The 27,197-nt window shown below is 36.6% G+C and overlaps 1 protein-coding gene and 1 pseudogene across 2 annotated transcripts in view; one reads left to right on the top strand and one right to left on the bottom strand.

Moving 5' to 3' along the window:
* The window catches only part of CYP39A1 (cytochrome P450 family 39 subfamily A member 1), an 85,565-nt gene that overhangs the window by 45,694 nt on the left and 12,674 nt on the right, over window positions 1–27,197 (bottom strand). For both annotated transcript variants that reach the window (XM_073225145.1, XM_073225144.1), the window contains exons 3-7: window positions 21,225–21,399; window positions 19,608–19,757; window positions 18,631–18,724; window positions 10,984–11,091; window positions 6,509–6,599 (exon numbers count right to left, since the gene is read on the bottom strand). In XM_073225145.1, the coding sequence (XP_073081246.1) occupies window positions 6,509–6,599; window positions 10,984–11,091; window positions 18,631–18,724; window positions 19,608–19,757; window positions 21,225–21,399 (618 nt within the window). The remainder of the gene's footprint in view (window positions 1–6,508; window positions 6,600–10,983; window positions 11,092–18,630; window positions 18,725–19,607; window positions 19,758–21,224; window positions 21,400–27,197) is intronic.
* On the top strand, window positions 3,938–4,038 carry LOC118970186 (U6 spliceosomal RNA; annotated as a pseudogene).

Genomic DNA, 27,197 nt, shown 5'->3' with positions numbered 1-27,197 from the left:
CTTAACAAAATGGATATAGAGGGAGCATACTTCAACATAATAAAGATTATATAACACAAAGTACAGCTAATATCATATTCAATGGCAAAAAGCTGACAGCTTTTCCTCTCAGATCAGGAACAAGACAAGGATGTCCTCTTTCACCACTTTCATTCAACATAGTACTGGAGGTCTTAGACATGGCAATCAGACATGATAAGAATAAAAGACATCCAAATTGGTAAGGAAGAAGTTTAACTGTCACTATTTGCAGATGACATGATACTATATATATAGAAAACCCTAAAGACCATCAGAAAACTGTTAGAACTAATAACTGGATTTAGCAAAGTTGCAGGATGCAAAATTAACACACAGAAATCTGTTGTATTCCTATATACTAACAACTAACTAGCAGAAAGGGAAACCAGGAAAACAATTCTATTTACAATTGCATCAGAAAGAATAAAATATGTATGAATAAACCTAACCAAGGAGGTGGAAAACCTGTACTCTGAAAACTGTAAGACATTGATGACAGAAATTAAAGAAGACACAAATAAATGGAAATCTGTCCCATGCTGATGGATAAGAAGAATTAATATTGTCAAAATGGCCATTCTGCCCAAAGCAATTTATAGATTCAATGCAGTCTCTATCAAAATAGCAACAGCATTTTTCAACGAACAAGAGCAAAAAATCCTAAAATTCATATGGAACCACAAAAGTCCACAATAATCAAAGCGATCCTGAAAACAAAGCAAAGGGATTATACTCCTTGACTTCAAGCTATACTTCAAAGCTACAATAATCAAAACAGTATGGTACTGGCACAAGAACAAACCCATAGATCAATGGAAGCAAACAGAAAGCTCAGATATAAATGCATACATAGAAGTCAGTTAATATATGATAAAGGAGCCATAAAAATACAATGGAGAAAAGATAGTCTCTTCAATAACTGGTGTTGGGAAAACTGGACAGTTACACACAAGATAATGAAACTGGATTACTGTCTAACTCCATACACAGAGGTAAACTCTAAATGGATTAAACACTCAATGTAAACCATAAAACTCTTGGAAGAAAACAGAGGCAAAAATATCTTGAACATTAAGCATGAGCAAGTTTTTTCTGGACACAACTCCCTGGGAAAGGGGAACAACATAAAAATGAATGAATGGGACTACATCAAACTAACAGGCTTCTCTACAGAAAAGGACACCATCAATAGAACAAAAAGGCAACCTACAATATGGGAGAATATATTCATAAATGATTTATGTGATAAGGGGTTAACATTCCAAATATATAAAGAACTCATATGACTCAACACCAGAAAAACAACTTACCCAATTAAAATATGGGCAGAGGACCTGAACAGATATTTTTCCAAAGGAAGAATTCAGATGGCCAGCAGGCACAATGAAAAGATGCTCCACATCACTTATCATCAGGGAAAGGCAAATCAAAGCCACAATGAGATACCACCTCATACCATTTAGAATGGCCACTATCCAAAAGACAAGAAATAAGAAGTGTTGGTGAGGATGTGGAGAAAAGAGAACCCTTCTACATTGTTGGTGGGAATGTAAATTGGTGTAGCCACTGTGGAAAGCAATATGGAAGTTCCTCAAAAAATTAAAAATAGAAATAACAAACAACCCAGTAATTCCACTTCTAGGAATTTACCTGAAGAAAACAAAATCCCTAATTCAAAGAGATACATGCACCCCTATGTTTATTGCCACCTTATTTACAAGTCAAGATATGGAAGCAACCAGAATGTCTATCAGTAGCTGAACAGATAAAGAAGAGGTGGTACATATACACAATGGAATATTATTCAGCCATAAAAGAGAAAGAAATCCTGCCATTTGAAACAACATGATGCACCTAGAGGATACTGTGTTAAGTGAAATAAGCCAGGTGGAGAAAGACAAATACTATTTGATTTCACTTATTTGTGGAATCTAAAAACAAAACAAAATAAATGAATAAAATAGCAGTAGACCCATAGATACTGAGAAGAGACTGGTGGTTATCAAAGGGGAGGAGTAGAGGTGAGTGGATGTGGAGGGGGAGGGGGATAATGGGGCACAAAAATTCTCAATCATAATATAAGTTGGTCACAGGGATGATATATATACATATATGCTATATATATATATATACACACACTATATATATATACACATATATACTATACTTGAATTAAATTCAAGTACATATACACTATACTTGAATTAAAAAAATAAAAGATCTTTGAAGGCCAAGTAAGTAAATAGATAAATGAAGGATTAACAAACATACATGAATCTGGAAGGTCCCCAAAAATAAACATTACAACTTATGGTTCAGGATGATGTCAGCAAAAATGGCAGAGTACGGACTCCAAAAAAAATCCCTCATTAAAATCAATGAAAAACCTGGTAAAAATTGTGAGAATCAACTTTATTAGAACTCTGGAAATTACCCAAAGGCTTGCAGCAATTCAGGGAGTATTAACCTAAGAAAATTACTGAATGCTGGTAAGCACAGCAAGTTTAATATATTTACCTTGCCCTATTCCCATTCCTCGCTGTAAAGTTCCACAGTAGTCTTGAAAACCAACAGCTTAAAAATACAGTGCAAAGCAGCAGCCCAGCAACCCCAGAGGGGCAGAACAGGATTGAAACTCCTTCAAAACCTCAGTTCTAACGAATCCTCATTATTTCATCTGGCTGGCAGTTCCCTAGAAGATCCCACTTGCAACACTGTCTTTATCTGGCCTGCCTTGGAGCTCACCCAATGGAAAAATCTTTCCCCCATTGGTGTTGGTTGATAATCTTTAAAGATAACTTTTTAATTTTGAAGCTACCTGAAGCAATAGACTGCAGTTGAGACAAATAACAAGCAAACCAAAAAGATTAAATGAAGAGCTAGGGACTGAGATGTCCTAGGGGCTTTGAAGAAGTCCAAAGTATTCCTGGGAATTTAGAAGTCATGCACTTCTGTGGGGCTGAGCAAATGCCCAGGGCTTTATTCAGGCCAAGGAAAGACCCGAGAAGGCTCTAGGATCTGAACTATGGCTGACCTTGGGAAGTGAAAGCAGAATTATCAACTGCCTGGCGAAGAACTGAGGCTTCCCCAACACGTAGAGTCCCCTTGGCAAAGATGGGATGCCTACTGTCTCCTAGAGTATAGAAATTTTTCAAGTATTAAGCTAACCACTAAACTAATCAAGCAGAGACATAAGTGTCCACACATGAGAAAGAATATAAACTTTACAGACTTAATTAAGAAAAGTCACTAAACAAACAAACAAGAACAATAAGAAGCAATAACAAGCCCCACCGAGAAAGAATCTGCTTTCCAGAGTTATATATCCATGAAAATTATATGGACTACATACCATATTACTTAAAATGTCCACTTTTTAACAAAATATTATAAGACATGCAACAAAGACTATGAAATAAAACATGAAATGAGAAAATATAGACCATACACAGTGGGGAAAAGCAATCAATAGAAACTATCTCTGAAGAAATCTAGATGTTTGACTTACTTAAAAAGAGACTTTAAATAAGATGTTTTAAGTAAATATATCATGTCTAAAGAACAAAATAGAGACTACTGATACAGAGAGAAATTATAAATAACAAAGCTTAGAACAAATAAAATACAGAATAGAAAACCAATCGAAAAAAATAAAACAAAATCAACAAAACCCAAAAGCTAACTCTTTGAAAACAGAACTGACAATCCTTTAGCTACACTGACCAAGAAAAAAAGAAAGAACACAAATTACTAAAATCAAGAATAAAGGAGATGCTTTCCTAGTGACCTGACAGAAATAAAAAAGATTATGGGCAATACTATGAACAATTATATGTCAGCAAGTTAAATACCCTCTATGAAATGACAAATTCCTAAAAAAGACACAATACAAAACTGACTCAAGAAAAAGTAGATGGTGCTCACTTCAGCAGGACATGTACTAAAATTGGAATGATAAGATTAGCATGGCTCCTGAGCAAGGATTACCCTCAAATTTGTGAAGTGGTCTGTTTTGTTTGGGGATATAATGTATAGCATGGTGACTGTAGTTAATAATAATACAGTATTGTATATTTGGACATTACAGAGAGAGTAGATCAAGAAAAAAAATTGTAACTGTGTAAGATGATGGATGTTAACTTACTGTGGTAATCATTTCACAATATACACAGATATCAAATCATTATGTTATACCTAAAATGAATACAATGTTATATGTCAGTTATATTTTCAATACAAAAAAGAAGAAATAGATTATCTGAATCGACTTGTAACAAGTGGAGAGACTGAATTAATCAAAAAACTCACAAAGAAAATCTCTGGACCAGATCACTGCTGAATTGTACCATATGGTTAAAGAAGAATTAAAATTCGTCTTTCACAAACTCTTCCAAAAAATAGAAGAGAAGGCAATGCTTCTGAAATCATTCCATAAAGCGATAATTATCCTTATACCAATAACAAAGACACTACAAGAAAACCACAAATCAATATCCCTTATTAATTTACATGTGAAGTTCCTCAGCAAAATACTAGCAAATTGAATTCAGCAATATACAAAAATTCTATGTGATATGGATATAAACATATATGTGTTGTATGGACATTTTATATCCTGAAAATTATATGGACTACATACCATTACTAAGTAGAATTTAAACCAGGAATGCAAGAGTTGTTCAAATAGCTGAAAATTAATTAATACAAAACATCATAATATAAAACATGCTAAGTGAAAGAAGACAGACAGAACTACCAACTATTCAACAGCAGCTTTTACCCTAACATTTGTTTTAAAGCATTGGGCAAAGTGCCTGGGATGGGCTCTAGTGGTGAATGTTGAAGCTAGAGAGATGCAGAGCTAGAAGGTCACTTCTAAGAAGGTCCTTCTCCAAGAAGGAAATGGTGATTCAGTGATAGAGAAGAGCATAAGAATAAGAGAACTGCCGTGCTGAGTCAGATTCGTGTTCCATGCGCTTTAATGTTCTTTCTTTGACAGGATCCTTTGTATGGGCACAGGATATCTTCACTGAGATCAGCCTCCAAAGACCTGTGGTTTCCTCTCACGATATCTAGATTCCTGAGCTGCTACTATATCATATGCATGAATTGATCTGAATGGTTTAACTGTAAGTATGGCAAAAAAAGTTTGATACTTTTTAGAAGTTGTTTTCAGTTCTACAAGAGTCTTATGAACTGAAAACACTGATACAGTATAGCTATTATACTGGTACCACTATTTGAAAGAACGTTTTTCTGTCAGAAGAGAACAATGGATTCCAAAAATAAAACAGAATATAGCAAAAGAGAAAAGGTTTTGTCTTTCTCCATTAGAATGCTGTTCAAGTATTCAAAATTTAAACATTGTAGAAATTAAGATTAATTTAGCACTTCTATTGTGGCCTGTAAGTCAAGACAGGCTCCCCACATTATCCCCACGATCCCTCTATCTATCTTAGGATTTTCTAAAGACCAGGACAGGAGAAGACTCTAGTAGGGAAATGGCAAAGGTACAGACAAATGGGCAAATTTATACCCTTTGATCATTTGTAAACATGCAAGCTTGTACATTTCCACTAGGTTTGTAGGTGTAAGCTCCATAAAAGCTAGTAGTCTTCTCTTATATTCATCAATGTATCTCCAGAATCTAACTTATTAGCATTATTGGTATTCAGGGATTCTAATCCTTATCATTTCTATATGACCTAGCATCAGCTGATTTGCAGAAAATAAAATATTTTCAATTATCATGAAGGGGAGGGGGAATAACTTAATGGGCATCATAGAGTAATTTATTATTCTTTTTATATCAGAATACATAATCTGACATTAAAGTTATTTAAAAGAATCTATTTCTATATAGGTCAAATTATGCTAACAAACATGTACTTGAACCCTCTCCAATTAAGCTGATTTCTGCTTTTTAAAACAAAAAATAACTGAAGAGTCCCAAGTCTGAACTAAAAAGTGCACAGCAATTATCCTACGTGCATTTCTAATCCCCCAAAATCTCTAACAACTGTAACTTTTAAAATAATTCCTTTGATGGCAAAACCTTACTGACATCCAGACCCCACTAGCACTGTTATGTAATATATGGAATAATATGCACATATTTCTTTTTATAAATTCTGGAAAATCATGAATTCCAGAACTATAGACTTGTAGCTCCACTGAGATGAGGTGTCAAGACATCTGAGGAAAAAACTTGCACATATATTTTTATGTTTAAGTAGCAAAGTCAAACAAATTATTTCATGATTTGGAAAGTAAGGGGATTAGACTAGATGGCCTTTAAAATCCTTGACTGTAGTTAAATTCTAGGATTCCACTGAATCAATTTATATCCTGAAACACATAACACATTGTGTTAAATTTTAGCTTATGTTGCATTTCTGTAAAATTATGGGCATCTAGTTTTGCCTACACCACAAGACAAGCACGCATTATTAGATGTCTCTTCAATTATATAATTCAGGTTTAGTACCTGCTGCGCCAAACACAGACGATATGCCTTCCATAATGGTCTTGTGGATATTGGGATGAGAGAGGACAAATGTAAATGTCCAAAAGGCAACCTTAAAAAGAAAAATATATATCAAACAATATGACCTTATTTGAACGTGAGAAAAAAGCATACTTAATGTTAGCTGTAAATATTTCAAAGAAGGAAAGAAAATTTAAATTTAAAAGTATGTTAGTAAAGAGCATCTTTGGAAACAACTAGATTTTATGAATAAAAGAGATGTTGTATATCCCTAAGAATAATTTTATTCTGTCACTATAGTTAAACTATATTGTTTATACAGATTAAACAATCTTCACTAAAAAAATGCTGGGTGTTTTTATTAATATACAATATAAAATATTATATAGGCATATATTAAATATTCAGAAACTATAAATTATGACACTTCAAGAATATTAATCCAAAACAAAACAATTTTTCAAGATTTAATTTCCTTGAAAGAAAAATGATTTAGCAAAAAATATATTCTGCAAATGAATCATGGTAATTTTAAATAAAACCAGGAAACTATATTTAAAATGTCATAAACTAAATTATGTGAGTTCTCAGTAACAGTAATAGAGCCCTTTCACACCTGAATGTTATTGTACACAACATGCTTGCAAGGTCCCTCTTTAGACTAAATGAAATTATTTCATATTCTGTTGTGGTATTATAAAATTATCCCACTATACATGTCAAAAAAATATCTTGCGACTAAGTCAGGTAGATGTTTTAGCTTCTGTTTTCAAGTTATGCAATAAAGGACACCTGTATAAACACATTAAAAGAAACTTGGGGTTCCCTTTCATTTTTTTTCTCTAAACATGTACTGTGAAAGATATTTCAACTAGAAAAATCTGTCCTGAAACACTCAGACATACTTAATTACTTTAAAACACCTAAGTGTTTTCGTCTTTTTTAAGGTTAACCTTTAAGTACCTTTAGATAGTCCCAATCCGCCCCTCTGTGGTCAAAGGAGGAATAGCAATTGTCTGAAAGAGGACGTGCTCCACTAAGCCAAATTCAATATGGCTCATTGTTTTTCCCCTTTATGACATGAAAACTGATAATGCAAGGATAAATATTACATTGTTTACATAAACAAAGTGAGCTGGCGAGCCAAGGTCACTACAACCGGGGAATCTCCTTCTGTGGAGTTACTGGATTATAAAGACTTACCTAGAGATCATGTAATTCATTTTTCACAGTAGAAGCAACCTGCTCAAAGCTCTCTTCTCCTGTCTTCCTGCCCAGGCCCTTCCTACTATTAGGTATAGGTGGAAGTTCTAATTATTTGATTTAATTAATGACCACTCCTTACTCAATTTACCTTATTTATAGAGTCTGAGTTCATGTGGGCAAAAAAAAACAGCTTCATACACAGATGTTCAGTTACACAAAAGAGGATTTTGGAATTTTATTTATTAGTGCTTAGAATTTTGGAGATTCACTAGAATTAATACTTATTTTTATGACAAACACAAGGAATTCAGCTAAACTATAAATGGTGTTAGTTACCATTTTTAAATTTGGTAAAAAAGTTTTTAAGAATAAACTTCATGCAAGAACAAAGAGTAAATAAGAAGTGTATGTGTGTGTGCATGTGTGTGTGTGTGTGTATTACTGAATCAACAAACAAGAAGAAGTGACCTTGAGGTGTTTGTGTACTCACAGTCAAAAATCGCTCCCCAAAGAACCAATTAGTATCTTACCAAAGGGGGTCAAGTCCATGGTGAGGACAGCAAAAAGGAGAAGGGCTACCCGGCTCACTGGCCTTCAGAAGCAGACACTAGAATGCCTTTCCATTGTTTTGGAAGGTAAGAGCAAAGGGAAGAAGGGAGAAGGAGAGAAGTTCTTCCCTGCTGTGTCTGAGAGAACATGAATTGACTTGAATTAATATGAATTCTTCAGCATCACTTGTTCATCCATTCAAAAAAAGATTTAACAAGTATTGATGGAGTTTTATAATATGTCAGATAGTCTTCTACAAATCCTGATAAACATGGATATGCATAGGTTCCTGCCCAAGGAACTTCACGTCTGGTTGGGGACATGAGATACACACAGGAGAAAACACAGCTAAAATGCACAGGCAACAGATGAGATGGTACAGACAAAACCTGCTGTGGGAGCGGAGGGCGGGATGGTGCAGTGGTTGGGTAGTGGTCACTACTGAAAGTATTTAGAGCTTCAGGGAAGTGATAAAAAAAGGTAGAATGTCACCGTTGAGATTAGCTTTTGAAAAAATGTTTTTAAAAAGTTCATTGGGCAGTCACAAATTTCTTAGAACTTGGAAGTGGTTTTCGCACAAAAATAATTTCATAAATTAGGGTTTACCCCTTGGGCCAGCCCACCAAAGTTCACCTAGACCATCATGGAGCCTCCTAGTGGCCTGTCCCAAGCCAACCTGAAGCCTGCGTTTTGAATTCCACGGCCTTGGGGCACAGAGCACAGTAGGAGAGAAGGTAAGAATGCTCTCTAGGCACCAAGTAAGGGCAGGACCAGGACCCACACATCAGGCACCGCTTTCCGCAGGTCTACAGGCAGCAGGAGGAGATCACGGAAGCCGGAACATCTCCCTGCAGGAGGTCACTGTGGCCAATCCCTCCCTGGGGTATTTGAGAGGGCCAGTTTTGGAAGCCAGAGCAGTTCATTACTGAAGAACCATTGAAAGTAATGATTGACTGAAACTGTGGTTTTACTTTTTATATGAGAAAAAAGCTAACATTTATTGACCACCTACTTTGTGCCAGACTGTTAGCCACTTCCCATTTCTTAAAAATACAGTATTCCCAAGTATCCTGTGAAGTAGATAACATTAATTCTACTTTAAAGATGAGGCCGCTGAGGCTCAGAGAGGTTAAACAATTGGCCCACTCTCACCCAGTGTTGGGATTTGCCTTTGGACCTGATTCTAATGCCTTTGCGAGGTCACTATCTGAACACGAGCTGCTTCTTGGAGGTGCCGAAAAGCACCAGCAAGATGGAACTTTCATCAGACATTTTCTTTCTGAAATTAATTATTTAAATCCTTTCAGACCAGTGCCAGGAACAAATTCCAAAGAACTGACTTCCCCTGTGTTAGATCAATGGGGCTTTGTGTCTCTTTCTTCCACAGGACCTTTCTAATGAGATCTGGAAAATTAATCCTGTGACTGGAGTGACTTTTTTTTTTTTCCTGCTTTAGGAGTTGTTTTGATGTTTGCTTTTTAATTTTGCTTTAGCTCAATCAGTTTCCAAGAAAACTAAAAAAGGAAAAAGCACAGGATAATATTGGAAGTACATAAAGAAGGGGAAAGGGTTATACTAATTTTACTTGCCCATGCAGATAAAATACATATTCTAGTGACTGACACACACTTGAGCATAAAGGCCAGAATTTCTCTTTCTTCTCTTTACCCAGTAAGTTTTACAACAGGTTAAAGAAAACTAGAATATTAGTACTTAGAAAGCCTTCCACAATCTTCATAAGAAGAAGAAATAAGTAATTCTTAAACACATTATTTCTTTTTGTTAGGAGAAAAAAAATGACCACACTTATTAGAGATGGGTGGGTGTTCCTGTTTAGCAAAAAACAAGTACACAAAAAAGGTTACCCCTTAATTTCTCAAGTTATGTAAGTACAGTTTAAGTTACTGTGAAGTCCTCCTGACACAGGAAACTGGTATGCATCGGACAGGAAGTGGCAGACAAATGTCATGGCTTTCATCTAGTTCATGGTTTTAAAAAGAAACAGTCAAAAAGTCTCTGCTCTCTTTAGAAGGACTGCAACTTACCTGCTCCATTCGTGGGAAGCTTACAGGACCAAGAGGCCAAGTAATGCAAACAGGAGTGGAGCACAGGAGGAGAGTGGGGACACAGGATACTGGGAACTGTTAGGGTACCGACTGAATCCTTACAACCACCTTGTAGAGAAGTGAGTTACTACTTATTAGGTACCCAAGTCCATCCTAGGGGTTTTATCATCCCTTTTTATACCTTTCACCGATTAGGAAATGGAGGCTTAGAGAGTTTAAATTACTTCCGTAAGATTCTATATAACTATGGCTGGGAATAGCTCGATTGAAGCCCAGTTCTATCTGAAACTGTTTACCTACTCTCTCCCCAGTAGAAGGCTGGGGTCAAGACTTAATTCCTCTTTGCAGGACGTATACTAAGCATGTTGCCTGACACAGAAGGTGCTCCACAGGCAGGTGTCACAACTGACCGCAAAGGCTTAGTTTTCCCTTAGCCTGTTACAATTTCCCTTTCAGAGGGCAGAATTCACTTCACATCTCTGCCTTGTCTCCATGATCTTACCAGATTTCATTAGGTGTTCAGTTTTGTTTTTCTATCTCACACCAAGTCCATTGCATTTTTCCCCATAATAAGAAGGGGGTAAAAAAGAAAAAGGGGAAATTAAAAATGCAATTGAGAGAAATGTAACCCTCATTTCACTTAAATATACTTACAGACACAGCATTGGTGAGAGAAGCCCAAAGTAGTAACAGCCCATATTTGGGACCATTCTGTTTATCTGACTCCATCTCTATGATATCCAGCAGAGCCTGCATTAATGTCTGTTTAAAAGAAATAAATATTGTTCAAACTACAGCTATGTGACAAAGACTGATCTAAAAAAATGAAGACTAAACAATTTTCTTTAATCTGAAAGATACTATTCCCACCATTCCTAGGTGTGCAGTTTGAAACATGCTAAGCGATTTACATACTTACTGAGTAAAGTAATTAGGAATGGGGACTTTTGATTTTGTTCATCAGAGTTTTTCAGTTTTCCTCATATAGATATTATATATATTTTGTTAAATTTACATCTAAATATTTAATTTTGGGAAATGGTATTGTGTTTTTAATTTCATATTCCACTTGTTCATTGTTGGCACACAGAAAGCAATTAACCTTTGTATATGAACTTGGTTCTGCAATCTTGCTATAATCACTTATTACTTCCAGTTGTTTCTTTTGTCAATCCTTCTGGACTTTCTATTTTTATGATCATGACATCTGTGAACAAAGACAGTTTTATATCTTTCTTCTCAATCTGTGTAACTTTTATTTCCTTTTCTTGCCATACTGCATTAGCAAGGTCTTCCAGTACTTGTTGAAAAAGGGTGATGAGAGGGGAATTCCTGCTAAATGGGGTCCGGTACTGATTTCCATACACCAAAAAATAATGCTTGAGACACCTTCTGGGTGTCCTATAATTCAACTCAATTCAACTCAACTCTGACATTACCCAGAGGTAGCATCAAATTCTACAGGTTAAAGGTTCAGTCCTACAAGATTGCCTCTCCCTACTACCCTGCTTTAGGCACCAGTCGCAAACCCAGGCTTACCTGTGCTTCTGACTGACTGGCTATGGATTGCAGATTCCAACTACCCCATCTTTGGACTTCACAAGAGTCACAAGTCCAGGTTGTCTTCTGTGCTCTGACCAACTAGCTATATGAATCAGAGGTTCTCACAATCCCTTCCTTAGGTTAGATTTTTCTAGAGCATCTCACAGAACTCAGAGAAACATTTTATTTACTGGATTACCAGTTTATTATAAGAGGATATGAAAAAAGATACAGGTGAATGTCTGGATGGAACGGATGTGTAGGGCAAGGTATGGAGGAAGGGTGTGGAGCTTCCATGCATTCTCCAAGTGCACTACTCCATCCAAATCTCTACAAGTTCACCAACTCAGAAGCTCTACAAACCTTGTACTTTGGGGTTTTTATAAAGGATTCATTACATAGGCATGATGGATTAAATCATTAGCCACTGATGATTGATTCAGGCTCCAGCCCTTTTCTCCTCCTCATAGGCTAGAAGGTTTAGTTCTAACTAATCACATGATTGGTTCCTCTGGCAACTGACCTTTCATCCTTAGACAACCCAGGGGCATTCCAAAAGTTGCCTCATTAATGTAACAAAAGACACACAGCTCTCAACACTTAAGAAATTCTAAGGGTTTTAGTAGCTCAGTGCCAGAAATGGGGACTAAGACCAAATATGTATTTATAATTATAAATCACAATATCACACTTGCCTTGTACCAAATCATACTGGGAAAGTTTCATTTCTTCACCATTAAGTATGGTATTAGCTGTGAGATTTTAGTAGATGATCTTTATCAAATTGAGTTTTTATTCCTAGTTTACTAGAAGCTTTTACCTTGAATGGATAAATATTAGATTTTTATCAGATGTTTTTTCTGCATCTATTGATAATACCATGTGATTTTTCTTTTTTTAGTTTGTTATTGTGATGGATTACATCAATTGATTTTTGAATGTTGAGTCAATCTTCTATACCTGGGATGAATCCCGTATGTTCAGAGTGTATTTTTTTTTATACTTTTTTGAATGTGATTTATAAATATTTTGTTCAAAATTTTTCATCTATGTGTATGAGAGAGATTGAACTGTAGTTTTTTCTTATAATGTCTTTGTCTGGTATTGGTATTATGGTAATGCTGGCCTCATTGAATGAGTTAGGTAGTATTCCCTCTGCTTCTATCCTCTGAAAGAGATTGTGGAGAATTGGTAAAAACTTTTCCTTAAATGTTTGGTGGAATTCATCAGTGAACCTACCTGGTTCTGGTTCTTTCAGTTTTGGAAAATTATTATTGATTCTATTTCCTTAGTAGATTCGGACCGGACCTACTCAGATCATCTATTTCTTTTTGTGTGACTTTTGGCAGATCATGTCTTTCAAGGGGTGGTCCATTTTATTTAGATTATCAAATCTGTGGGCACAGAGTTTTTCAAAGTATTCCTTTATTATCCTTTGAATTTCCATGGGATCTGTAATGATGTCCTCCCATTTCATTTCTGATATTAATAATTTGTGTTGTCTCTCTTTTTTTTCTTACTTAGCCTGGCTAGAGGCTTACTGATTTTATTGATCTTTTCAAAGAACCAGCTTTTTATTTCATTGATTTTTTCTATTGATTTCCTGTTTTCAATTTCATTGGTTTCTTTTCTAGTTCTTATTTTTTTCTTGTTCTTTCTTTGAGTTTACTTTGCTCTTCTTTTTCAGTTTCTTAAAGTGGAAACTTAGATTATTGATTTTAGATCTCTTTCTTGCTAACATATGCAATCAATGCTATAAATTTCCTCCCAAGCACTGCTTTCACTACCTCCCATAAATTTTAATGTGTTCATTTTCATGTGCTTCAAAATATTTTTAATTTCTCTTGACAGTCCTTCTTTGACCCAAGTGTTGTTTAATTTCCACATATCTTGGGATTTTCCAGTTGTGTTTCTGCTTCTGATTTCTAGTTTTAATTCCATTGTGGTCTGAAAGCAGACATTATAGGACTTCTATAATTTTAAATTTGCTAATGCATGTTTAATGGCCCAGAATGTGGTCTACACTGGTGAATGTTCCATATGAGTTTGAAAAAAATGCTGTTATTGAAGTAGTCTATACAAGCCAATTATATCCAGTTGATTGACGGTGTTGAGTCCAACCATGACCTTACTGATTTTCTGCCTACTGCATGTGTCCATTTCTGAGAGAAGGTTGTGAAAGACTCCAATTATGATTGTGGATTCTTTTATTACCGGGACGTTCTATCAGTTTTTGCCTCATGAAGTTTGAAACTAAGTTGCCAGACACATACACATTAAGAAATTTTATGTGTTTGTGGAGGACTGATCACTTTGTCACTATGTAATGCCCTTCTTTATTGCTCACAGCTCTCCTTTCTTTGAAGTCTGCTCAGTCTGAAACTAATATAGTTATTCCTGCTTTCTTTTGTCTAGTGTTAGCATAATACATTTTTCTACATCCATTTACTTTTAACTTATAGTGCCTTTATTCTTAAAGTGGTTTTATTGTAGACAACATATAGTTGGGTCATGTTTTTGATCCATTCTGCAATCTCTGTCTTCTAATTGGTAAGAGATTATTGATGTAGTTGGATAGTATCTACCACATTTGTTACTTTTTGTATTTGTTCTTTGTTCCTACTTCTGTCTTCCAGTCTTTTTCTGCCTTTTATGGTTCTAACTGAGCATTTTATATGATTCCATTTTCTTTTCTTTCTTAGCATATCAGTTAGAGCTTTTTACATTTTATTGGTGGTTGCCCCAGAGTTTGCAATACCCATTTCCAACTAATTCAAGTCCATTTTTAATTAATACTCTACCACTTCATGGGTAGTATGAGTACTTCACAATAACAAAATAAATTGTAATTCCTCCTCCTGTTCCTGTATCATTGCTATCACTCAATGCACCCATATGTACACATAAGTATATATATATAAGATATATACATAAGCATACATAATTGAAAATATTGTTGCTATTATTTGAACAACTGTTACCTGTTAGATCAATTAGGAATAAGAAAAATAAATTCCTATTTCACCTTATTTCTTTTTTTGATGCTCTTCTTTTCTTTATGTAGATCTGAGTTTCAGACCTATATTATTTTTCTTCTCTCTGAAGGACTCCTTTTAACATTTCTTGTAAGGCAGTTAGTTCTATAGCAACAAATTCCCTCAATTTTTGATTGTCTGACAAAACTTTTATTTCTCCTTTGGTTTTGAAGGATAATCTCACAGGGTGCAGAATTCTAAGTGGGTGGTATATTTCTCTCAACACTTTAAGTATTTCTTTCCACTCTCACTGCTTGCATGACTTCTTAGGAAAAATTAGGTATAAGTCTTACCTTTGTTCCTCTACAGGTACGATGTTTTCTTTTCTAGCTTCTTTCAGGATTTTTTCTTTTTTACTTTCTGTAATTTAAAACTGTAATTTCTGATATGCTGAGGTGCAGTTTTTTCATATTTACCTGGTTGGTGTTCTCTGAGCTTTCTGGATCTTTGGTTTGGTGTCTAACGTTGATTTGGGGGAATTCTCAATCATTGTTATGTAAAACATTTCTTCTGTTCCTTTTTCTCTTTCTTCTCCTCCTGGTGTTCCCATTCCATATATGTCACACAGTTTGTAGTTGTCCTTGGGTATTCTGTTCTTTTTTTTGTCTTTTTTCCTCTTCATTTTTCAGTTCTCAAGGATTTAATTGATACATCATCTAGCACAGAGATTCCTTCCTCAGCTGTGTCTAGGCTACTAATAAGGCCATCAAGGGTATTCTTTATTTCTTCATTTCTGTTACAATGTCTTTTATCTCTAGCATTTCATTTTGGTTCTTTCTAAGGATTTCTACCTCTCTGCTTGCATTGACTATCTGTTCTTGCATGCTGTCTACTTTATCCATTAGAGCCCTTAGCATATCAGTCATAGTTCTTTTAAAGTCTCAGTCTGATAATGCCTGATAAGTCCCTGCTATGCCTGTTTCTGATGTTCGCTCCACCTCTTCAAATTCTATTTTTTGCCTTTTGGTGTAAAAGGATTGCTGGGTAAAAGGGATTGCTGTCAACAGGCCTTTAGAAATGTGGTGGTGAGGTGTGGGAAGGAGGGGAAGTGTTCTATGGTCCTATGATTAGGTCTCAAGTCTTTTAGTGAGTCTGTGCCTCTGGACTGTGAACTTGACAAGTATTTCTCAGTTTTTTTCTACCTACTTTCTCTCAGACATTTTCTGCATCAGCGGATTTCCCCCAGATTTGTCTTTGCCAATGGTCATTCCCCATCACAAGGAAGAATTTCAGACATGAAACATTTTCATTAAGTTACTCATACAGTTTGCATCTTACATAGTTCAGGTTTATGTGATAGAAATAATGGTAGCTAATGTTTAGCCATTGCTTGCTAAGGCAAGTACATTTTTGAGTGCATTACAAGTTTTTAACCATGTGATCCTCACAACTCCAAGTAGTAGATATTATTTTCCTCACCATTCTACATTTGAGGAAAATGAAGCATGATTAAGTTAGGGAACTTTTCCAGTGGTTGAGCTAGAATTCAAACCCTGTGACCTGGCCTGGCTCTGGAGCTCACACTTTTAGCTACTATGCTGTGCTGCTCCATTAGAGACACAATCCGTAACTCTCATGGTACATGTACATGGTACAGAAACTGCATTGTACCGTAATGTAACAGCTTTGCTTTGGATACTATGACACAGAAAATAACTATTAAATCACTATCAAAGAAAATACATGAGAGGCTGCTGCTGTTACTTAATAAAAGGCATGTAAACATTTCAGAAGTGACTAACCACTCTAATCTCCAAGCTTTCTGGTTTTAATAATCCCCAGTTTTCTGGGTTAAAGCTGTTGTGCAAAATAGAGGAGTAATGCATTTGTGAAATGCATAACACTATGCCTAGCACAAAGCAAGCACCGCATAAACATTAGTGATGTCTTACTATTTTCGTAATAATGGATTCACAGAATTCAAAGTAATTTAAGTTTAAATTTCATTTACTAGTTTCTTTCACACTTAGAGTGTAAGTGGTTATAACACAAAGTGTATATCTCATGAAAAATCCTATAGATGTATTTCATTGTTTGGATATGATATTCTGTAGTACAGCCTTAATTTTAAGTGAAAATACTGGTTTAATAGATATCTAGTATAATATGGTGAAATTACCACATTTGCTGCTTATGGTGTGATAAATGTGTGTGTGATATTAAAAAAAGAACTTCTAGTCTTCTGCTTAACTAGGCCACTGAAATTTACTTTTGAAATAGAAGGCAACAGAATCTTTTATTTCCTTCTTAGCCCATGTTAAAAAAATAAGAACTCAGTATGAACAGTGATGGAAAACAGCAGTGATACATTAAAAATGAAGTTAAATTGTTCCTGAATGTTCAAACTGAATTCTGTCCTCAAATCTTAAACACTGGATTAGCTTCAGCAAAATTGAAATTCGTCTTTATTCCAATAAGGAGTTGAAGTACCTATGATTAAAAATGCCTCATTTCTTCAGAGTAAAAAAATAAAATAAATGTTATTTAGTAGTATTGTCAGTAGGGAGTTTTAGCTGGGGCATTAAAAACTTGATTTGCTAGGCCCTTAGATTATAGATCTATTAGATTCAGCTTTTTACAAATGTGGCTTTACCCCTAAATCCTGGAAAATAATGCAAACAAAAATGTGTGTTTGAGTCTGTTTACAAAATAGAATCCTTAATGAAACAAAGCTTGTCAATGGAGGTAATTCCACTATGGCTGTCTATTCTCTTTATTCAGGAGGGAGATACTTAGATGTTCACATACTCCTTTTTTCCTAAAGTAATTTTGCTCTCCAGTGTTAAGCAGAGTTGTCTGTAATGACTCTTGCTATGGTAACTATAGCAAACAAACAAAAACATTTGATACCATCTTTAAGTACTAAAAACCTCAAGTGTTTCAGTGATAAGAATAATGGTAAACTCTTGCATAAGTCCTTATTAAGTTCTAAATGCTTTCCAAATAATAACTTTTTTCCCACATCTGTCTGAGGCTGGTGATGAAATGGAGGCCCAGAGGTTAGGTACCACAGCCATGCACCTGGTGACTGGATCTGAGCACAGGCGGTCCAGATGAAATGAATCCCACTCTCTAAGAGAATCAGGCAGTTTTGAAGTGATCTCAGAGAGTCTAAACCAGCAGCCAGGGCTGAGAACCATTCTTAGCAAGTGTTAGAACTACCTGGAAGGCTTACTGAACCACAGATTGCTGAGCTCCTCCAAAGAGTGTCGGATTGTTTCCCAGGCAATGATGCTACCGTATGTCTAGGGTCCACACTGGAAGAATCACAGATCCAGGACACTTGGCACAGTGATTGCCAGGGCCTTGTTTTTTAAATTATACTTCCTTCTTGTACTTGAAGAGAGAAGCAATTATTGGCAGTGGCCTCAAGAACAAGTCTACTTTGTAGAGCTTTATTATTCTCGTCTAATTTGCCATTAACTCCCACCTATCGCTGTTGGTACAACCAACTGTACAACATATAATCAATAAAAAAACCTTACAACTATTTTATTTGTTGTCTGTAGCCTTGGTTTTTTTCTTATACAGAAGAGGATTAATACCTACTTCACTGTTTTGAAGATATAATCACAAAATTATGTATATAAGTGTCCAATACAGTACTTGGAACAAAAGATGGTATCTAGTTAATCTCATGATTTTAGCAAAAATATATTTTTAACAATTTTAATTAATGTTATCATCTAATATATTTTAGTAAAAAAGTCTAAGGAATACTTACCATGGAATTATCTTTTGTGGATTTGTGTGTTTTTATTTCTGGGATGTTTTTCTCAAGAAATGCTAGAAGCCACCTTTTGGATTTTGACCAGTTTCTAGTGAGAAAAAATTTGTGTATAAAGTAATCTGAAAGCACTTTACAAGTAATAAGTCACAGCATAAAAATAGGAATGCTTATATAATTATTTCTGCAAATTTCTTCATCTGCAGCTAGACCTTTAACTGACTTACTAGTTCATCAGGAAAATTGAGGGGGCAGAGCAGCCACATTTTAGTTGCTCCTGCAAGTAAATCTTTGGCCGCCTGTAGGATTAGCATTGAATAAGAAAACAGGGCCCATGGCTTGCTTGCTCTATTTTTACTCTGGCTGTTGTTATGTTGTTAGTTGTAGGAGGATGAAAAACTAGCACAGTGACCCATCGCTGGGTTAAGTCAGGAAAAGTAAACTGGCTATGATCTTTCTAATCTTTCAAATCAGTCAGCATTGTAGAACAACTGCCTATAAATTAAAAAATTATGTATTACTTTGCATTTGAGCCATTTATGAACATTTATCTGAGCCAGTGATGAGAAATACATTTGGTCAAACCTACTTTGCCTCAGAGGGAATAAGGACAACCATGTCTGATTCTGAGACGGGTGACTTGATGATTCAGCACAGTTCCAAACTGTCACAATCAATGTGATAAGAATAAGCTATAAATGCAATAAAAGGCCTCAAAATAAATTAATTTCATTCTAATTTTCTTTCTCTCACTTTTGCTCCTCAAAATAAATAAAAAAGGAAATAATGTACCTCTCTCCTTTCTCCTCCCTCAATTCCCACACATACCAAAAACAAACTGGTCATAAGAAATAGCTTCTGTCTCTTCCACTTAAATTGCTGTTATATCTACTTAAAACAGAGAAATAAGAGAAATGTATGAGTTGCAGAGAGGAGCTTGGTCAAAGAATTAATTAAAAGAAACAACTTTCTACCTTAGGAGATATTCTGGTATCTGGGATGCATACTCAAAACCTTCGTCATAAACTTGAAAATGTTGATGGAACTCCCTGATTTTCTTTTCATTTGTGGGAAACAAACCTTTCTTAAAGAGTGCATTCACTGTGACTGGATAAAGGAGATGTCTGCAAAGAGAAACACATAAAAATTCAGACCCAATGACCAAAGAAGAGAGGCACAGGGTACAGAAGAGGGCATTATCAGTACTCATGTATTAGACGTAGATAAGGACATGTGACATATATTCTTTTGGGAAAAAGTTACTCTTAAGAGGTTTTAATATTTGCCTACTTTGGACAAGTGTGAGATGACACACAGAAATATATTGATTCAATATAATTTCAACAAGGATTTATTTAGCAAATAGTAACAACCAGAACTAAGATGAAGACCATTCCTTTAGACAGCAACAAAAAATGATAAAAGAATCAAGGGTAATATTAATCACCAAATTTCCTAATATCTCACAGGACCCTATAAATCTGAACTATCGTGTATTTTTTATTGAAGTACTGTCGATATTGAACTATTGCATATTGAAATACAGTGCCTACCTTCAATAAATACGTGACTAAAATGATCACTGTGGTATATTTAAGTAAAAGAGTATTAAAGATTGTTAATATGCTCTAGATTAGTAACACTAATACTAGATAATTAACTCTAGATTAGTAACACTTTTATTTACCATCCCTTCCTCACTAGAAATTTTTCAGGATCTCCTTCCCCCAAAGACACTCGAGAACTTGCTGCATTTTGCTGTACGCTGGGCATGCTAACAGTTTAGTTGCTTGCTTATTTTCATTTTTGCGTTTTCCTCTCTTTCTGGACCTCTAACAACACATTCAATGTAGTTGTTTTATGAGTCTGAACCGTGAAACCCTGCTTTCAGCGGGCCAGTATCCCACTGACATGGATCAGTTTACCAAACCTCCTTCTGCATATGGAGTTTTTTTCACGGCTCTATGCCTAGCCCTTACCTTTGCCAGAAAGCCTCAGAAGGTGGCAGAGTGTTCCCAGGATCCCTCCACTGCGCTTCCCTGTCTCACCTGTCTCTCCGCATCTGCCTCTAGGAGGACACTGGCTCAGTCTTGAGGCCCACACTGACGTGAGTTAGCCACCTTGTCAAGTCTTACAAACACCACCTGGCCCCTTGTTATCTACGTTATGATACTTTCCTCACCCATGCCCTTTCAATGTCCACTTGTCCTAATAATCACAGATTACACTGAATTGTGATATTGAACACAATAGAAAATTCTGACAGATGCGTGACAATTGAGAGGTAAATCTGTGTAAAGCCTACACAATTGTATGGAATGACTAAGGAGAAATTACTGTAAATGTATTAAAATGATTGCCTTGGTGTATTTGCTTACTTTAAAATTGGAGTGCTAACTGAAAACTGTCCATTTATTAGAATTTAAAAGATCAATATAATTTTTCAATTGCCTAGTTAGGTAGACTTCATTAATCCATCAGATAATTTTTGCAATCAAGGTACAGGCTTTAAGCTTTTTTATTTCAATAAAACCCAAAAAAACAAAAAAAAAGCAGGTTAAAATTAAATAATATGAATTGTACCTATTTACCTTACTAAATTGTTCAGGTCCATCGTCCCATGAGCACCTAAATTCTCCAGTTGTCCATGTAATCCTTCAGACAGTTGTTCAGTGAATTGATATAGGTTGAAAGCCCCTATTTTCCCTTTCATCACAATATAAAGTTTTTCATGCAGTTTTAAAAATATATTTTTTGGAATTGATGCTGTAAACAGAGAGAGTTATTTTCAAAAGAAGCAACAATTCTTTAGAACAAAGAGTCAATATACCTTTACTGTTACTTAGTCAGTAGAGACTACAGCCAAAGTCCTTCTAGTACATAAAATCACCTCCTGCAAAAAAGCAGGTGAAGATTCAACCAAGACTGTGAGCTACTAAAAATTTGTAGGATGATTCACTGTAAGGGATGATCTTTAAGTGGTTGACAAAGAGGGCCTCTGGGAAACACAAATCTAGTGATTTTATTTCCATATTTAAAACCTTCCATGGCTTCCTACCTCTAACAATTTACAAGGCCTTCTACCATCTTTCTAGATCTCCAATGACATTTCCAGTCCCTTTTCCCTCCAAATCTATACTCCATACGTGTTTGAAAACACAATCTTTTATATATCCCAGCGTTTTATTGAGCTGTTTTATCTGCTCAGGGCATTCTCTACTTGACCAACCTCACTCCTCCCCCTATACACCCACATCTGAAAGCCATACATTTCTCCTGCTAATTGTTATTTCTCCTTCAAGTATCTTCTCGAATATCACTTCTACCAGGAGATCATTCCTAACACCATGAATACCTTCAAGAGTTTCTTTTATATTTGTGTTCATGTTCCTTCCAAGATACACATTCCTTGTTGGGTTGAGGTGGTAAGAGCATATATGAGTTTTTAAACCCATTACTCCTTTATATTTTTCTTCCATCCTGTTTTATTATCTTCAAAGCAACTTTTTCAAAAACAATTTTTAATTTTATATTTCATTATCTTATTATGTTGTAGGTTATATTTTGTGTAAGTTAATTAAAAATAATTTTTACATTTCCTGAGCATACATCTTCTCTGTGGTAGGGGAATATATGAGAGGAATGTGGAGCTGCCTTGAGTAAATCCTAACATATTTCATCTGTTAAATCTGTTAAATAGAAATGTTTAAACATGAAAATGCCTATGGAAGTAGAGGTAATAAAACTTGATCATTTCCATATGCCTCTGATAGATGAGTAAGTTGGTGTATTTTTATGAAGAGATATGTGAACTTACAGATAAAAAGCCTTCAAAATATTTATATCCTTTGATGTGGAATTCCACAATTATCAAGAAACACTAGTTAAAGAATTAACCAACATGCTGTGACTTCCATGTAAACAAAAAGAAATAATCGTGTTATTGACCACTGACAGCTTTTATATCTATTTTTTATTAAGGTATCACTGATACACATTCTTATGAAGGTTTCACAAGAAAAACAATGTGGTTACTACATTCACCCTTATTATTGAGTCCCCCCTCATGCCCTATTGCAGTCACTGTCCATCAGTGTAGTAAGATGTCACAGAGTCCATACTTGTCTTCTCTGGATCACTGACAGCTTTTAAAACAAACTTTCTGTCTTAATGGCAAGAATGGCATGAGAGGCTACATGAAAAAGAAACTAAGAAAGAAGCAAAAAAAGAAAACAAAGAGGAAGAAGCCATAGGCCATAGAAGCAAGCACAGATACTGTGAAAGCAGAGAAAAGAACCAAGCACAAAATGAACTGGCTCTGCCTCCTCGGGAGGACAAATGGCATCAGCACTCACATTTGCAGTCTGGGAAGAAATAAAGGCAGACAGACAGTCACACTGGAAGCATGCTGAAGGGTGCAATCCAGCAGTGTCTGAGGATGGAGAATGAAAGGGCATATGAAGCCAAGCCCCACTTACCTTAATAGCCCTATGGAATATGTCAGAAAAGGCCACGTTAAAGAGCTCACTGAGGAGGATCACGGGAAGATGGCGGTGTGAGTAGTTCAGAGGAAATCTCCTCCCCAAAACATATATATTTATGAAAATACAATAAATACAACTATTCCTAAAAGAGACACCAGTGGATGCAGTACAACAGCCAGGATACATCTACATCTGTGAGAACTCAACATCACATGAAGGGGGTAAGATACAAGCCGCGGCCAGGCGGGACTCAAATGCTCCCCCACCCCAAAACCAGGCCGGAAGAAAGGAGTCGGAACAGGGAGGGAGCGAAAGCCCAGGATTGCTAAACAACCAGCTCTAGAAATCCGTACCCAGAGTGCAGATACAAGGTGCACGGGGTGCTGGATGTTAGAGAAATGGAAAAGCAAAACCTGTGGGCAGCTCCCCACAACCGGCACCCCTGAGACAAAAGAAAAGCGAGTGCTTTCTGCAAGTCTTAAAGAGACAGGGACCCCATAGCTGGATGAAGTTGTCCGGGCACACTTAGCCAGCAGCTGGGAATCCCAGGGAAACCTAGGCGCCCTAAACCCTGGGGAGGTGGTGTAGCTCTGAAGTCCCTCATGGCACTAAGCAGCCTGCCAGTCGTTCCTCCAACTGGCGCAGACCCCGACACACTGGCCCAGTAGCGGGAGAGCGGCAGTGCGTGCCAGGGACGGCAGCGCCGGAAGGGACCGGGAGCAGATCTGTGCACCAGTGGCGCCAGAAGGGACCAGGAGAGGCTTGTGCGAGCCCGCAGTGGCACAACCGAACAACCCGGGTGCGGCAGTGGCAGTGGAGCCAGAGGAGTCCGGTAGAGGCCCGCGCGCACCTGCAGCAGAGCCAGAACGAGCAGGCACGCTCCCAGCAGCTGACCAGAATCCCAGCCCAAGGCACAGCTACCCAGGACAGACCAAAGGCCGCTGCTGGCACAGAGCTGCCTAGCAGGGGCGCCGCTAGCATGGAGGAGCACACTGGTATGCCTGCCACTCCCCGCAGGGCTCTGTGCTGCTCTGACGGAGACTCTGCACACAGCAGCTTAGGGGACTAACCTGGTGGCTGCTCCAGGAGTGCGGGTAACTGTCACAGGAAGCGGAGAAGGGCAAGGCATCCAGCAAGCAGGAAAGGACTTTCTTCTCCCAGCTGACACACCCGCAACCTGCCTACAGCCACCGAAATCACCATGAAAAGGCAAAAAAATTTAGTTCAGTCCAAGATAGTTCAAACAACACCTGAGAAAGGATCTGCAGAGGCAGACCTAACCAGTCTCCCTGAAAAAGAATTCAAAATAAAAATCATAAACATGCTGACAGAACTGCAGAGAAATATGCAAGAGCTAAGGATGAAGTCCAGAGGGAGATCACAGATGCCAGGAAGGAGATTACAGAAGTGAAACAAACTCTGGAAGGATTTATAAGCAGAATGGATAAGATGCAAGAGGCCATTGATGGAATAGAAACCAGAGAACAGGAATGCATAGAAGCTGATGCAGAGAGAGATAAAAGGATCTCCAGGAATGAAACAACAATAAGAGAACTGTGTGACCAATTCAAAAGGAACAATATCTGCATTATAGGGGTACCAGAAGAAGATAAGAGAGAAAAAGGGATAGAAAGTGTCTTTGAAGAAATAATTGCTGAGAACTTCCCCAAACTGGGGGAGGAAATAGTTGCTGAGACTACAGAGGCACAAAGAACTCCCAAGAGACAGGATCCAAAGAGGACAACACCAAGACACATAATAATTAAAATGGCAAAGATCAAGGACAAGGACAGAGTATTAAAGGCAGACAGAGAGAGAAAAAAGGTCACCTACAAAGGAAAACCCATCAGGCTATCATCAGACTTCTCAACAGAAACACTACAGGCCAGAAGAGAATGGCATGATATACTTAATGCAATGAAACAGAAGGGCCTTGAACCAAGGATACTGCATCCAGCATGATTATCATTTAAATATGAAGGAGGGATTAAACAATTCCCAGACAAGCAAAAGTTGAGGGAATTTGCCTCCCACAAACCACATCTAGAGGGTATCTTAGAGGGACTGCTCTGGATGGGAGCACTCCTAAAAAGAGCACAGAACAAAACACCCAACATATGAAGAATGGAGGAGGAGGAAGAAGAAGGGAGAGAAATAATCATCAGACTGTGTTTATAATAGCTCAATAAGTGAGTTAAGTTAGACAGTAAGGTGGTAAACAAGCTAACCTTGAACCTTTGGTAACCACGAATCTAAAGTCTGCAACGGCAATAAGTACATATCTTTCAATAATCACCCTAAATGTAAACGGACTGAATGCACCTATCAAAAGACACAGAGTAATAGAATGGATAAAAAAGCAAGACCCATCTATATGCTGCTTAAAGAGACTCACCTCAAACCCAAAGACATGCACAGATTAAAAGTCAAGAGATGGAGAAAGATATTTCATGCAAACCAAAGAGAGAAAAAAGCAGGTGTTGCAATACTAGCATCAGACAAAATAGACTTTAAAATAAAGAAAGTAACAAGAGATAAAGAAGGACATTACATAATGATAAAGGGCTCAGTCCAACAAGAGGATATAACCATTATAAACATATATGCACCCAATACAGGAGCACCAATATGTGTGAAACAAATACTAACAGAACTAAAGGAAGAAATAGAATGCAATGCATTCATTTTGGGAGACTTCAGCACACCACTCACTCCAAGGGACAGATCCATCAGACAGAAAATAAGTAAGGACACAGAACAACACACTAGAACAGATGGACCTAATAGACATCTATAGAACTATACATCCAAAAGCAACAGGATACACATACTTCTCAAGTGCACATGGAACATTCTCCAGAATAGACTACATACTAGGCCACAAAAAGAGCCTCAGTAAATTCCAAAAGATTGAAATCCTACCAACCAACTTTTCAGATCACAACGGTATAAAAGTAGAAATAAATTGTACAAAGAAATCAAAAAGGCTCACAAACACATGGAGGCTCAACAACATGCTCCTAAATAATCAATGGATCAACGACCAAATTAAAATGGAGATCCAGCAATATATGGAAACAAATGACAACAACAACACAAAGCCCCAACTTCTGTGGGACACAGCAAAAGCAGTCTTAAGAGGAAAGTATATAGCAATCCAGGCATATTTAAAAAAGGAAGAACAATCCCAAATAAATGGTCTAATGTCACAATTATCGAAATTGGAAAAAGAAGAAAAAATGAGGCCTAAGGTCAGCAGACAGAGGGACATAATAAAGATCAGAGAAGAAATAAATAAAATTGAGAAGAATAAAACAATAGAAAAAATCAATGAAACCAAGAGCTGGTTCTTCGAGAAAATAAACAAAATAGATAAGCCTCTAGCCAGACTTATTAAGAGGAAAAGAGAGTTAACACACATCAACAGAATCAGAAACGAGAAAGGAAAAATCATGACGGACCCCACAAAAATACAAAGAATTATTAGAGAATACTATGAAAACCTATATGCTAACAAGCTTGAAAACCTAGGAAAAATGGACAACTTCCTAGAAAAATACAACCTTTCAAGATTGACCCAGAAAGAAACAGAAATCTAAACAGACCAATTACCAGCAACAAAATTGAATCGGTAATCAAAAAACTACCCAAGAACAAAACCCCTGGGCCACATGGATTTACCTCGGAATTTTATCAGACATACAGAGAAGACATAACACCCATTCTCCTTAAAGTTTTCCAAAAAATAGAAGAGGAGGGAATACTTCCAAACTCATTCTACGAAGCCAACATTACCTTAATGCCAAAACCAGGCAAAGACCCCACCAAAAAAGAAAACAACAGACCAATATCCCTGATGAACGTAGATGCAAAAATACTCAACAAAATATTAGCAAACTGAATTCAAAACTACATCAAGAGGATCATACACCATGACCAAGTGGGATTCATCCCAGGGATGCAAGGATGGTACAACATTCAAAAATCCATCAACATCATCCACCACATCAACAAAAAGAAGGACAAAAACCACATCATCATCTCCATAGACACTGAAAATGCATTTAACAAAATTCAACA

The sequence above is a fragment of the Manis javanica genome, chromosome 16 (assembly GCF_040802235.1).
Source record: "Manis javanica isolate MJ-LG chromosome 16, MJ_LKY, whole genome shotgun sequence".
Classification (NCBI taxonomy): domain Eukaryota; kingdom Metazoa; phylum Chordata; class Mammalia; order Pholidota; family Manidae; genus Manis; species Manis javanica.
This window is presented reverse-complemented; position numbering and strand designations above follow the sequence as displayed.